Source organism: Gymnogyps californianus, chromosome 8, assembly GCF_018139145.2.
Source record: "Gymnogyps californianus isolate 813 chromosome 8, ASM1813914v2, whole genome shotgun sequence".
Classification (NCBI taxonomy): domain Eukaryota; kingdom Metazoa; phylum Chordata; class Aves; order Accipitriformes; family Cathartidae; genus Gymnogyps; species Gymnogyps californianus.
This window is the reverse complement of record NC_059478.1, coordinates 3,729,268-3,744,500: the sequence shown is the minus strand read 5'-3', so window position 1 is coordinate 3,744,500 and position 15,233 is coordinate 3,729,268. Positions and strand designations below refer to the sequence as shown.

The 15,233-nt window shown below is 46.3% G+C and overlaps 1 protein-coding gene across 1 annotated transcript in view; it reads right to left on the bottom strand.

The window, feature by feature from the left end:
* Nucleotides 1-15,233, bottom strand: part of COLGALT2 (collagen beta(1-O)galactosyltransferase 2) — a 56,229-nt gene that overhangs the window by 13,459 nt on the left and 27,537 nt on the right. Inside the window, exons 2-4 of the mRNA XM_050900767.1 lie at nucleotides 6,569-6,679; nucleotides 4,955-5,072; nucleotides 4,069-4,203 (exon numbers count right to left, since the gene is read on the bottom strand). Coding sequence (XP_050756724.1) covers nucleotides 4,069-4,203; nucleotides 4,955-5,072; nucleotides 6,569-6,582 — 267 coding nt within the window. The 5' untranslated portion in view covers nucleotides 6,583-6,679. The remainder of the gene's footprint in view (nucleotides 1-4,068; nucleotides 4,204-4,954; nucleotides 5,073-6,568; nucleotides 6,680-15,233) is intronic.

The window sequence follows — 15,233 nt, the reverse complement described above, 5'->3', positions numbered from 1 at the left end:
CTCAGGTCTGATCCTGGAAGCCGCTGAGCATCTGTGACATCCTCCATGTTCAACAGGCACAAAGGACATTCAGTGGCTCACAGAATAGGACCTGCAAACTACTTCTGACCATGACTTTAAAAAAAAAAAAAAATTATTTGCTTCACTGCAGCAAAGGCAACATCTCAGTCTCCATCAGCTGTGTAAGAATCCCTGCTTCCTCCATCCCAGGGCAAGCAGGTTTAATACTCACTCCTGAGCTCTCCCCACAGAGTCTGTCTGGGGGCGGCACTTCAGTCAGCTCATTTCTCTGTAACCACGAGCTTTGCTAGCCTTCCAGCACTGTGGGTGCAACACCCATGTTGCGTGGCTCACAGCTGGTTTTGCAGGTCCAATATGTCTAAAGCTATCAGATTTGGAAATAAATACACTGAATTCCTCCAGAAAGAAAACCCTAATGCACCAATTAGACATCCGGACATGGCTGACGATTGAATCCAGAGCAGATCCTGGTCTTTACAGAAATGAGTCGTCACTAAAATAAGTTAGTTACTTTTACGTTATATTTTCCATGAGCATCCTAGCAACGGCTGAGCAAATCACTGCAGAACTACTTTACCCTGGTTTTGTGTAGAAGCATGGTGTGGTGCATTTGCCTGTTTACGTATCTGTTGATCCTCCTCTCTGCCCTTCAGATACCTTCTGACCATACTGTGAGGACTAGATATCTCAAACACAGCCGGTCTGATTTTCATAGAAAGGAACGAGTGGGTAGAGACCTTACTAGCATTCCCACTGAAGGAAGGGTTAAGACATTCAACCTTCAACAGCCATCTGAGAATGCCCACAGGTGAAAGATGCTGGAAACTCATCTTTCCTCCTCCAGTCACTCCCTATGGGGTTTTGGGGCTTTTCACTGCTCTTAAATCATGTGTACTCCAGAAAGACTCCAACTTGTCAGCACTGTTGCCGTGCTTTCCGAAGGTTAGCTTCATGACAGCTAAATGTCAAGCTGTCTGGAGCTGGGTTTGGCTTGCTGTTGCTCAGTGCCGGAGGCTGTGTTTCAGGGCGTGCTCCAGCTGTTATTCCCTCCCCAAGTCCCCAGGGAGAGCAAGGCTGAGAGCATGAAGCTGTGGGACTGCGAGCACAGAAACAAGAAGCAGGAACTAAGGGAAAAGAAAAAAAAAATAAAGTGGGAACCTTCCTGTTCATTTGAGCAGCTTTTTTCACCAAATTCTGCAAGATGCATTTGCTGCTAGGTTTTTACCTCTCCTTTTCTCAGCTAATGCTGGTAATGATGGAAACATACTACTGGAGAGGTAACACTAGGGGCCAAGGCTGAGGCTGGTGTACACAGGCAGAGATCCACTTCAGGCTGTGGAGCAATGCTGATTTACATCAGTGGAAAACCTGGCTGCCTCAGGACTTAACCTTAAAACCTTAAAGGACAACGCCTTCGCTCTGAAGTTTATATCTCCATTTTAAAACAAAAACTGAAACAAGTAAACACCCCCCCCCCCCTTTTTCTTATCTATATATTTACTTCCCAAGAATTTGGAAAGTTCAGGACCTTTTCCTACTATTTTTACTCAATTAGTTAGTCTGAATTGTGGAACTCCTTGCCATGAGGTGGCATGGGTGCCAAAAAAGATTCAGACAGGGATTTCTGTAAAAGAAAAAAAAAAATCCACTGAGAGCTGTAAAGACAAAGACCTTCCTCAAGAAATCAGAGAAGGAGATTGCCAGAGGACAGAAAAATATTTTGGGGAAGTATCATTCACTTACTTATTTGCCATGTTCTTATGCTATTCCCTAGGCATCTGCTAGGGACCGCTGCTATCAGATGGACCTTTGGTCCGACCCAGTACAGCTGTTATGTTTTCACCCTCCCAGCGGTCCCTACTTGTGTCCTCGGAATAATGATGTTTTACACCAGGTAAAGAGAAGAAAGGGGGAATGGAGTTTGTCCTTTGTTTCACTCCAGCAATGACGACAACAATTAGTATCTGGTTAGCTCTCTGGAATAAAGCAAGAGTGTAGTGAAGGGCAGGACCGTGGAGCCTCTCTAAAGTACTCCTATTCACATGCCCCAGGGAAGCTTAAAGATGTTATGTGCAGCTCAGGCTTAAATGCATTTGTCTATGCGGTAGGGCAAGCTTGTCTTTATGAAGAAGGAAACACAAGAGTCAGGCATGGAAGTAAAAAGGAAATCCTGAAGCTTTCCAGGGCCAACGTGGGCAAAAAGGGAAAACCTTCAAGAGAACAAAAAACCTGTTGCTATTCTAGGAGACATGCAGCTTAGGATCCTGCCTCCTCAGAGGATGACAAAACGTATGCCAGCAGCAGACTGGAGAACAGGTCAAAAAGCTGATCTCATTATTGAGGCTTACCTGGGAGAAAAAAGCGTTAACTACAGTCCCTGTTTCAGCTTGAATGTCTTGGAAAGCCCATCTAGAGCTTAGTCAAGAACATTTCAAAGGAAAAGAGTGAAAAAGGGCCCCTTGTATATATTTGATTCTCTTACTAAAATCCTTTTATGGACAAGGTGATTGTACTGGGTTTGGCTGGGATGCAGTTAATTTTCTTCATAGCAGCCCGTACGGTGCTGTGTTTTAGACTGGCGACCAAAACAGAGTTGATAACACACGGGTGTTTTAGCTGCTGCTGCTGAACAGTGCTTGCACAGCATCAAGGCCTTCTCTCTTTCTCACTCTGCCCCCCACAGCGAGGAGGCTGGGGGTGGGCAAGAGGTTGGGAGGGGACACAGCTGGGACAGCTGACCCTAACTGACCAAAGGGATTTTCCATACCGTTTAAATCATGCTCAGCAAAAACAGAGAGGGAGGGAGTTTTTCCAAAGTAGCCAGTGCTCGGGGAATGGCTGGGCATCGGTCTCCTGGCGGTGAGTGACTGTTTTCGCATCACTTGTTTGTTTGGGTGGGGTTTTTTTTCCCCCCCTTCACTTATTAAACTGTCTTTACCTCAACCCATGAGGGTTGCTTTTGGGTTTGGGGTTTTTTTTCTGCTTTTGCCCTTCCAATTTGCTCCCCCATCCCACTGGGCGGGAGTGAGCAAGTGACTGGGTGGGGGCTTACCTACCAGCCAGGGTCAACACACCACAGTGATGTGGATCAACTTGTAAAGTGATAGCTCAACCTCGTTCCGGCTCTAAAAATGATGCTATTTCTACTACACAACATTTCTGTATCTGGTACTTTCTGCAGTATATGCGATTTGAAAAGGTAACATGAAACATTAATTTCTAGGCTCAGCAGTTTACACCTTTCTGTCCTTTACACCCTTTACATACATACTTCAGCACACATGTATACACACTCCCTAGAAGGCAAAGGGTGTTGCCCCACTACATACATCTTGTTCATATGTGAGAAAAATAACCTATACACAATGGAGAGCTGTAGAAAGAAAAGCAAATTCCTCTCAGATTAGCGTCACTATACAGGAAAGCTAGTCTAAAATTATGTACCAAGACTTTTAAGGCCATTACACAAACACATGGAACCACCTCAAATAAATTCTGGTGTGTATATAAGCATTTTTTATGTAGTTAGTGGGATTGTATCACTTCCCAGGACTTTTGGCCAAGCAAGCTCAGCTTCCTCCAGATTCAGCTTTTTCAAGTGAGGAATCTCAGATAAGGAAGCAAGTTTCAGCTATGTGCCTGCACACCTAACGCAGACCATGCATTGCTTTGCTCATACCTACAGCTCGGTTAGAAAACAAAGCCTGAAAAACATTTACAGACTGCAATGTCCTCTCTACCCTTATTCCCAGATTCCCTATAAACGTACAGACCTTTCCCAAAGATATCCACCCAAGATTTGGGATGCCGCCACCGAGAGAGGCGCAAGCTGAGATGACTGCATGATACCACTATCCTCACTACATACTAACACCACCTCCGCATGCCTCGGCTACAGCAGCTTCTTTTCAGAAGAAGGGCACTACGAAAGCAGACGGGAAAGCCCATAGAACAGAAACAATGCCCGCTGCTTCACAGACACAAGGCAGGAGGCCTTTGAAAGCATAGCCTGCACAGTCACCCAGCGCTGTTCACGCAGTCACTTGCCTGGGGGGTGATGCCACACCAGAAGTTAGAGTAGAGAGAGCGAGACTCGAGCATCGGTGCCACCAATGTCTTGTTTTCTGCTATCATCAGGTTCAGGGTTTGTGGGTTGGTCAGTAAGTTATCTGCATCAATAAACTAGAGAAGGAAGAGGGGAAGAGAAAGAAATTTGTTACTAGATGAAACAATATGCTTCCCCTGACACTTTCGTAGGAACAAGGCAGCCAGAGGCATGAGGTGTTCGCAAAAACCACAGAGCTGGTGGTTTTGATACCACAGAACACATGGCTGTTGTGGGTGAACCCCGGGGGGTCCGCGCCTGCACCACAGCTACGGGATGGGAAAAGATGCGGAGCTTCCCTCTGACTCCACAGAATGTTACTGCAGCACAGGGGCAAGGGAGCTGCGAGGGAAAATAACATTGCTGAAAATTCAGAGGAGGTTTATTCTTTGAAGAGGATCAAGAACTCCTCTTAAAAACTGGCCTCACACCCTCGCCTTGTTCAGAGGCTGGGAACACCACCATTAACGGCTGCTGTAGTGACCAAAGGCACGCAACTTTCCACAACTGTTCTGCAGAACTATTTCCCTTACATTTCATCAATAACAGGTAGGGTTTCAATCTGGGGGACCCTTGCAGGTACCTACCCACCAGCAGGACTACATTCAATCCTGACCCCTGTGGAGAAAGCCTTGGGCTTACCCAGGGACTCATCTCTCTAGCTGCAAAGTCTCTTGCTCAGCAGACCAAGAAACAACACACAGCATCTCACTGCAGAGAGTTTTGTCTTTAGATGGAGAAGAAACTTTTTGGCAGCCCCAAGTATCAGAGTGACTACCTGAAAAGCTTTTGCCTGAGGACAGTTAATAAATCAAACCTTGTATTTACCAGGATGTAGTCTGACCACTTCTCTCGTGCAGCGCGCAGGGCAGCCTGTCGGAGTTTCATCACATGAGTGAATCGGGAGCTTGGCCAATGTTTTGGCCCAATTTCTTCTGGGTAAGACCTAGCAAAGAAAAAAAAGTGACTGCAACCCACATCTGGGCCCTACTACACTAGTCCAAAAAAAAAAAACAAAGTGTTCCCTTGCTGCCTTCTTTCCAAAAGAAAAACAAGTGTTAGAGTCACCTCAGGCAACCCAGGAGAGGTTTTGAGGGAGAACTATTCCAAGTTCCGTGCTGGCATGTGTACACAGGGCACCGGAGAACAAGCAGCACTGCAGCATTCCCTGCCGACCAAGCAAAACAGCACTATCAAACCCAGGAGTTCCTTCTGCAGTGGCAGGCCCTCACCTGACGTAAGCAGAGGTTACCCCACCAAAATGAACTGAAGCTGATTTACCTCATCTGACCCTCTGGTAGAAAGTCATCTGTCTTCTGCTAGGCTTTAAGTTTAAGACTGTAAATGCAGCTTCCTTAAGCCCAGTAGAATCGACAAAGCTGAGGATGTGAAGATGAAGGCAATTTGGATTCCCTCGGGGTCTGGGCATTATTAGTAACTGTTAACACATCGTGATAACAGCTCTTAAATCTACAAACACCCAACACCCAACCCCACAAGCCCAATCATGTGAGCAAAGTTATACACACATCTCTGTTTCCAGGATCAGGTCCAAAAGCAAATGCTTTGTAACAAAGATGGAAGGAAATTTAGGGACAGATCCCTATGTGGAATAAAAATTGAGGACTTTGAAACAGTGCCAGCATAAGCCAGTGAAGGAGCTAAGAATTTCAAAAACTTTTTACAGAACTTAAAAAAAAGCCAAGTTTGACAGGATTAAGAAAACTCAATTCCAAAGAAAGGATTAAAAAAAGTCAATAAAACAAGCATTCCCTGTGGGTTTGTACCACAAATGCCCCACCACTGCGCTGAGGACCTTGAAAGTAAAAGCAAGCCTAAAGAAAGGGGAAACTGCTGTACTTCTCCCTGATGGAAAAAATAGAAAAGAGAACAAAACAAGGAACAGCTGATCTTAAAAAAAAAAAAATTAAAAAAAGCAATAAAACCCCAACACACCTAACATAATATTTCAAAGCAATGATCCTGCAAGTCATGCAAAGGCATAATATACTGAATTAATTCTACTTCTCTGGCTCAGAACTTACTGAATATTGATGTCTGCGACAGAACTTCCATAGACACTACAGGAATGGACTATGATTTCTCTGCTTCCTTGCAAATGAAGAATGATAGTTTTTATTCCCTGTAGCTTTTGATGTGATTTGTTTACCATGCAAAGAGAGCAGCTGCAGATGCTAAACAACCGAATGGAAAATGCTTTCTTCTCCGAAGTTCTGCACGAGCTGCTTCACTGAAGTCAGAGACCTTTTTATGGGCTCCATAAGAACACAATTTTAATGGGACAGACCCCACAAAAAAAAAAAAAATTCCACATTTTAATGCTTGGACATTTAGTACATCTCCTGGTTTGAAAACAGAAAACCCAGAAAATTTGACATATACACCAAACAGCTTCAGTCAGCCCCTCACTGCAGTACTCACTGGGGGTCTTCCATCGGCCTCCACTCCACATCGTGGTAGAGGTTCTGCACGTTCTTCAGCCACTCTCTAAGGATTGCTGTGGTGTTATCAACATTGTGGTCAGTGGCCGCCCTGGGAAAACAAGAGCACAAAGGAAGCCTGTTAACACGAGATTTAGGTCCTTTGCCTTTTCCCAGCTGGTAAATGAGTCAAGCAGAGGCAGAACCTATTTGTCACAGGTACATCCAGCTCCTGGCAGACCTCAGGGCAGCTCCACAGATGTGCAAGTCCCTGCTAAGGCACCCAGCAGAGCTCCGCTTCCCCACACAGACAGGGCACCCCCTTAACACAGGCGTGCTCGCACACCGCTCCCCTCTCGCCGGTCTCCTCCTGCCTCACAGGAGTCACAGCAGCTTTATCATCAAGCGGATACAGGACTGAACTCTCCGTTCAGTTCATCCACTGGAAAAGACAAGACAGGCCATCTCAAGATGAATGGCCCAAGGTAAGGTAACCGCAGAGATCCTATCTCTAGACGCGCCAGGATTTTGCTCTGCCTGCTGTATCGTCCTGCAAGCCCACCATTTAAGCTGCACAGCCCGGCTGCGAGCACATGTACACCGCTGCCTCATCCTATGGCCCAGGAATCACTCGTGCCAGGATCGAGGGCTCTGCTAAGACACTGAGAGGAGCCCCCGCTAACACACTGCTAGCAGAGCGAAGGAACACGTCACTCGCTGCTCTACAACACGGATAATTAAAGCCAAGGCCTAGAAAGCCACTTGCCTCCAATTTGCAACCTGCAGTTAGCACAGCCGCCCCGTGTATGGCCAAGGTGAGCACGGAGGTGGCAGGGGAAGGCAGGGATGCTCGACATACACCAGGGTCAGCGTCCAACCTCCTTCCCCCTACCCTGCTATGGCCAGCGAGTGGCGAGGCTGAAGCTCTGAGAGAGGCAGCTTGCTTTCTTACTGTTTCCTGACACACAGGTTACAAGTTTGTGAAAAGACACAGAGGAGCTTTGGGCAGATACTATGTTCTGTTAAAACACTGCAGTAGCACTCAGTCCTAAACAATGGGGTGGGAGAAATCTGCCTGCTTCCTCTATGGCCTCTGCCATCCTCCCTGAAAGCAGCATCTGAGAACGTTTTTTTCCTCGGGTTGAGTAGTATAGCTGCACAAACTGGAACAGGATGCACAGATCCATGTCTCCGACAGCAATCACAGGGAAACGCTCCCAAAGGAGCCACAAGCTCATCTCCGCCGGGGATCCTCCAGCCTTCGGGTTACAGGGCAAGCGAGCCAAGTCGCATCCCGACTGCTCCTTTCCGGCACGCGTTTCCCTGGGACCAGGACTTTGCACATCCAACACGTGGCCGCTCACGTGGTCATGGCAGATCCCACAGCAAATTCCCTTAAGTGAAAGGGCTTGCTCGTTTTTGCTGGCCAGAAGGCAGAAAAGCACGGTCCCGTGGTACGACACAGCTTGTGCAGCCACAGCTCTGCAAGCTCCACTGAGAGTTTACAATCCTTTTATATTTCTCTGGGAGTATTTATACTCCCAAAAGGTGCCATGGAAGAGATAGCAAAGATGGTGTGAAACATCCCTAAGGGGACCCAAAGGCACTTCCCACAGCATCTTCCACCCTACTTAAAGCCAGAGATAGCTCTAGTCAGGGGAGGGGCACACAGAAGGGAGAAAGGGGGCACATCCCAAATCCTAGAGCTACTCCAAGCTATTTCAGGAAAATACCTCCACCCCAAGTCATCATATGATCCTCCAGATGAGAATCAGGGCATGAATCCTTTCTAATTCGTGCAACAGGAAGATATCATTCCCATGGGGTTTAGCCTGCTTTAAATTAAAAAAGAAGCAAGAATTCAGATTTTAAGTTTATTTATAACAGAACACCACGATCACTTAAGGACAGGAAGCTTATTTGTTGAATATTTATTCCTGTCTATTAAAACAATAAATGATGAAAGTTCAGCAAGTAAATAGAGGCTGGTTTCTTTGCTATTAACTGCTCTCCCATGACAGAGCAAGGCTGGGTTTAGTCATAACTTCAGGGTTTGCTTTTGACCAAGACCCTGAGTCAGACTGCACTGTAGACCTAGTTTGCAAGTATGTTTAACTGGACTAGAACAGTCATAGTGCCGGCCTGGTAGAACAGACTAAGTCAAACTTGCTCCATGTATTTTATGGATTGCAGCTCATCCACTCAAGCCCCTGTTTTAGCACACTTGCTTGGGCGTCCCACAGCCACTGCACATTTCACTAGTCTTGTTCTGCTTTCCTCCCACACTCCAGCTGCACAGTCAGTGAATAACAGCTCCAAAATTCCTAAAATACCAGAGAATTGTGAAAATGGCTTTATGTTCAAGGTCGTCACTGGAGTTGCAGCGGCACCAAGAAGCTCCTGCTATACAGTGGAACCACACTGCAATTAGGCATCCCACAAACCAAGCGAAGATGATGGTGGCCATCCTGAAGAACGTCGGAGTCCTTCTTACAGGATACTCTTTGCCAGGTCCAGGCTAGTCTTAAGGACCCTGCAAACCCTTAAAGTAAGCACACAGCTCCCACCAAGTCAGGTTCATGTGCCCGTTTCCCTCAGCAAGCCTCATTCCAGTCCTTCTAACCTCACATAAGATCAGTGGAGACATGTGGAGGGGTTTGCTATGGTCTGGGGAGGGAAAGGGGAAGCTTCAGCTGTGTGCATGTCAAATTAGTCTCGGTGTTATGCTGGCTGCTCCCTCTCTCAGCCAGGAGATTTTTCTCCACTCAGCTTTGCGCACGCACAAGCCCAAAATGTATTAGTGGAAGAGCTGTTTGAAGGGATGTGCAATGGAAACCCCAAGTTCACAAACGAAACACAATTTCCTTGACACACACACAAAAAAAAAAAGTAAAAACATAGAGTCATTCAGCCTCAGAGAAAATTATTAACATGACAGAAGGCTGTTTCCTCAATTGCTCAGAGTTGCTTCATTAAGCCCAAAACTTTGACTAGCAGAAGAAACCTTGAAGTTGAAAGACAGTGGTTGACAGAGGTACTGCAGCTCTGCCCTCAAAAGTTAGCTGCCCTCAATAGGTAGTCCTTCTTTGCTTCCCCAGGCAAGACAAGGGGGCTGAAGGATGCTCTTCCTGTCACGTCTTTGCCTCCAGTTCCTGTAAGGTCAGACCACACAAGCTTTACTGCATGGACACACCATCACCCTGAGAGAAAGGTACAGCACACCAAAGACTGCTACTACCTGATCTTGCCCTCTGCTAAGGGCTGCCTAGGGAAAGAATTGCCCAAAAGTCAGACCCCCCCACACCTGGGGTTCCCCATCCCACTCCCGGTAGGGCAGCATGCCCTTGACAAAATTCACCCCGGAAGGCCCCGACAGCTAACATCCTCTGGACAGAAGTGAGACACATGAACGGGAGCCTGGAGGAATCTCTAGATCTACCCACAAGGAAATGGCTAGAAGAAAAATGGCATTTTACTGCCCAGGCTGTAACGGCATTATGTAGAAGGTAAATTCACATCCCAGCAGACCTTTACGAAGACATTGATGAGACAAAGCTCTGGCACAAAGAAAGGACTGCTGTCTCCAGGACTATCCACCCAGCAGCATTTCTAAGCCCAAAAGTTCTCAAAGGCAATAAAGTTTGTCATGCCCTGGATGAAACATGCCCTATGACTAGCAATTTGGCAAACCTTTGTTTTTCCAGCTTTGAGCCTCAAAAAAAACCAAACCCAACCAAAAAAAATCCCAAACAACCCAAGCCATTCCCAAAAGCAATTATCACTATTAGTTTCAGAACAATTCACATTTAAGATCAAACAAAATCAGCACTTACTCCTATTGTAATATCTAGACAAGTCCATTTATCCCCACACCCCCCCCCACCACCACCCACTCCCCGAAAAAAATAGCAGCTATGGTGTTTGCAATACCACTGTATGGAAAAACAGGCACATACTTTTTTTATTTTTCCTTTTTTTTTTTTTTTAAATGACATCCCCTGCACAAGAAAAACAGGCAAATAAAAATGTGAGCAGGACTTCCCACTGGCGGCAAGGGCTCCTCAAGCCATAAGAGGCACATCAGGATATTCCCCGTTATAAGCACTTCTTCTGTAATAAACAGTTTGTAGGACTTCAAGAAGCTGAGTACACAGTTAAAACTTCAGTGCTCTAACTCAGATGGATGGACCAGTTGGACCCTGTTCATTCTTAATCCGTTTTCAAGATGCTAAGGCCATCTCTGCTGCAGATCCCACTACCACCACCACTGGTGGTCTGTTGCCCATGGTGCACATCTCCCCAGTTATGGAAAACCGACGGTCCTTTCCCTGGGTGATGACAGTCAAGAAGGGTTGAGACACATGGACATAGCAGCCAACATTTGTGCCGTGTCTGGTAAAGTGAGACAAGGCCATGGGATGAGACTGTTCATGTGATAAACCAAGGGTAAGGTGGAATCACATGGAAGATACTGTGCTGGCAGTGTCCTGTGCTGGCTCCTCTTGGAAAAGGCCTAGAGTAGGTGAGGTAAAGCAGTACCTCCAATACCTGCACAAAAGCAATTTCAGTCTGCCCAAACTCCTCCTACAACAGTGCTGGTGGAGAAGGGCCGCTCAGGCCAAAATGTCTTCTCTGCATGTCCTCCAAGTAAGTTTGATGGTGAGAGCACGCCACATAAGAGATGTTATCACCTCTCCTCGCTTGCCTGTCCTGGAAAAGTGTTTCTACTACATCCTCTGATCCTTACTGGTCCATAGCATGTATTTGATAGGGTGAGGAGAGTGGATCACCTTAACCTAGCTCCACTTAGCTCACCAAGAACACAGCTCAGCAGTCCACATGGCCCTTAGACTAAGGCAGTGTCTAGATTTTTTTGTGTATTTTTTGAAAGCAGGTTGGTGAGCACAACACTATTATTTGAGTTTGAGTCATCAGCATTATTCTTGGCCTGGCGTCAGGTTCAAATCATGTTTTTTGAACGGATCAGTTTGAAACACTTGTGCAGTGAAGACCAAACGCTCCTGTTTGGTCTACAAGAAGATGTGCTAAGTGCAAGGCCACAAGAAGAGGAGAGGTGAGCTGGCTGGCAAGGAGTACAATTCTTACCCGTCATTCTCCAACGTCTCATCATCTTCGTGGCTCTCTGCTGGACTTGCTTACGCTTGTTAATATCTTTCTTCACCAAGGGGGCTCAAAACCAGACGTGATATTCCAGATGTGATCAAACAAGTGCCTAGCAAAAGGGGAATAACCCCTTCCCTTGATGTCCTGGCTTACTTCTGTTCATGCTGCCCAGGACGCAGTTGACCTTTGCTACCAGGGTACACCACTGGCTCACGTTCAGGTTGCTGTCCACCATAGGTCCACAGGACCCCCGAGGCCTTTTCAGCAGAGCTGCTCCCCAGCCTGCATCACTGCAAAGGGTTCTTCCTTCCCAAGTGCAGGACCTGATGAAGTTCAAGAGATTCCCTGCAGGCAACTCTCAACTCAAAGCCAACACACTCTGCCTGCAACTAGTAATCGGGGAAGACTTAAACAGCGCGTTTCTCTCAAAAGAGACAGGTTGCATCAATGACGTTTGCACTAAAAAGGAGGCAACTTCATGTTCAAGAGCCAATTAACAATGTCTAGAATTTAACTAAAGAAAAAAGGTCTCCTGTAAATCTTTAGATTTACAACCTAAAGCCTGTGTGACACAACCAGGGAAGACTGGTGGAGTGACAAGGAAAAAAATATAAATTCCTGCCACTTTTCAGAAAAGAAAGTTTAATAAATTAAACTGGAACAGACCTCCAGGCGGACGCTCCTATTCCAGTAAGATGGCAGCTCTTTCCACTCAGATTTAAACCCATTTCCAATAAATAGAAGTTAAATTTTAGAAAAGTTTGAGTGAGAATGTTCATATAGTGGCTTGTGTCGGCATAACTATAACCACTTCAATATTTACTTTGGCTTTAACCAGTAGTCTTACCATGGACACAAGCTCTCATTGTCCATGCTCAGCAAAGTACCCGCTCCCAAAAAAACTCAAGTACCATGAAGAGTGGAAAAGTAAGCGCAACATTAAGCGCTTACTGTTTTAATTAAGTAACATGTGAGTAGCAGCATACGAGGAAAACTGCTCCTTTTACAAACTGCTCCTATTTTTAGCCTGATAATGTCTCCTCAAACTATGTTTGCAAGAGGGAGTTCATTTAGGCTTTGAAGGTTATCCTCCTCTTTTCCTCCCCAAAAAAGAAAGAAAAAAAAAAAAACCCACACAAAATCACCCTTTTTCACTTCTTCACATCCCAGCCTGCTCTCCCAAGCTAGTTACAGTTTATTTACCTCAGGCACTGGGTCAGAGGAGAAAATTTTCACGTTCACCATCTGTATAGGAAAAGTACTACAGGACAAAACCAACACTGTGTGCCTCTGGCTTGTCAGAGTACAGGTCACGCTGTAACACAAGTTGTGGGAAACTCTATGGCCAGGGCCCTGCAGTAATTTTCCTACTCAATTTAACATTTACCAACTTTTCCCTTTGGCAAACAGGTAGGGAGGGAGGGCGTCGAACAGGGGTAAGTACTTCACGTTCAAGAAGTAGATACTGCAAAGCAGAGTCAGAACTGAAGGCAGCTAGCTTTCGAAAGCGAAAGCTATAAGGAGGATCCTTTCCCTCTCTGTCAGTGTTTTGAAGACTGTAGGGCTTGAGGAAGGTGTCAGGTTCTCCCTTCACTGCTATGAAAGAGACACCCAGGTTCAAGTGGGCCCTTCCCATCACCCTGCCAAGCACATACCACAGATGACAATGGTCAGGATGCTGCTGATGGTTGGGGTTGCATTGAGAATGGCTCACACAAAGAGGACGGCCATGGCTTTCCAGGGCTCCTGCTGCTTCTGCACGCTGCAGGACTGAGTTGGGCATGTAACCAAGTCCCAGGAAAACCCAGAGATATCCCTTTTAGCTGTCTCCCTTGGTTCCTCTCTGCCTGCCGCCAGGGATTCAATTTACCCACAAGGCTTGCTACGGGATGTAGTACAATATTGAGTTCCACTGAAACAAGAGCCATATGCTGGCCACATGCCCTAAACCCGCAGGGTCTCATCCAAAGTGAAGCCCAAAGTCAATGGAAAGCCTATTAGTAGATCACTCCTAACAACTGTAGCATAGAAACTGGTGACAAAAGCACCAGTAGCTCACCTTGGCCATCTTCCACAGAACAAAGCAGCAATAAAGCGTTCAGGGAGAGGTTACGTCTCAAAACAAACAGTGATGGAGGAAGCATATTTCTGTATGCTGTGTTCCACTACTGTGCTAGCAGAGGTGCCCGAATACTCAGGTTGGACCTTCAACGCCTCCATGCCCTCATACATTTCAGGTAGTGAGACAGAATGCGAAGGAGTTCACCTGCGGAGCCCTATCTTTCCTGTTTTATTAGAGACAATACAGACTCATGGGGAATACAGCAGTTCAGGTCCAGCTCTCTTACTCTTTGTTAAAGTTTGACAAGGCCACTTAACCTGCCACCTTCCAGCTTATTAAGAAATGGTGAATTCTACAGTTATTCCCAAGGAAGTTACCTCCCACAAGCATAAACCTTCATCAGGAATCTGGCTAGCCCAGGCTCTCCGGAGACGCCTTGGAGACAGAAAAGTGCTGTCAGCGAATGGCTCAGTCTTTGAGTCAGCAGAGCTGCGTCTCCCACTCTTGCTCTAAGGGCTACAGCCAAAGCTGGCCCCACCAGATGCTTCGAGAGGGGAGAGCTCAGCCCTCAGAGCAGGGCTCAGCGTGTTCGTGACAACCTTCTGCCCCGAGCTAGCAGCAGCAGGGCACCGCACAGGGAGTTCCCCCGATGCTCTGGGGAAACGCCAGCGATTTCAAATCCCAGAGCATTAGAAAAGCCATGCTACTTCATCCAGCACTAGCCATTACTAACAATTTGCTACAACGGTCCAACGTTTTTTACCACAGCACTAATGACACGTGATGAACGGAGCACAGTATGTGAATTTTAACAGCTGAAGTTGAACTAAAGAGAAAGCAAAACTAGGGAAGACAGCAAGGTACTTCTAGCTTTGTAAGGCTCGCTAGAGGCCTCCGACTTGTTTGCATCCTGCAGCAAAAGCCTTTGGCTTTCAGTCACTTTGGGCAGCTCAAAGAGCTCCCTGGTCTGAGTGGAGAACTGAGCTCAGTGTCACACAGGCTACCCTGACTGATGACTGTGCTTATTCTGGGTGTGAATTCAGCCCTGCCAAAAATAACAAAAAATAAAATCCAGCAATGGAGTCCTAATATAAGTCAAATACAAATTTGGATTTAGATTTCCCAAAACAAGTGGTAAATAAAGTAACAGACGAGTCATTTCTCCCTGCCTTTTTGTTTGACTGCTGCCAGACTTAGAAAACCTATTCAAAACATAAAAACCACCAAACTGGCAGTTTCCACTGTGAACCAGTGATGAATTACCTTGACTAGGAAACAGTGCAGCTGGGAGAGACTGCAAGAGAAAGTATGGATCCTAAAGGGGAGGAAAAAAATTCAAAACAAGACGGAGGCAAAACACTTCTGAAACCCAGTGAGAGGGAGTTTGCCAAGGCAGCGGAGAACTACCAGAAAGCAGCTGCACTGTTACAACAGCCTGAGACAAAGCTTTCGTAGCTACGGCTCTATCACCTTCCCCCTG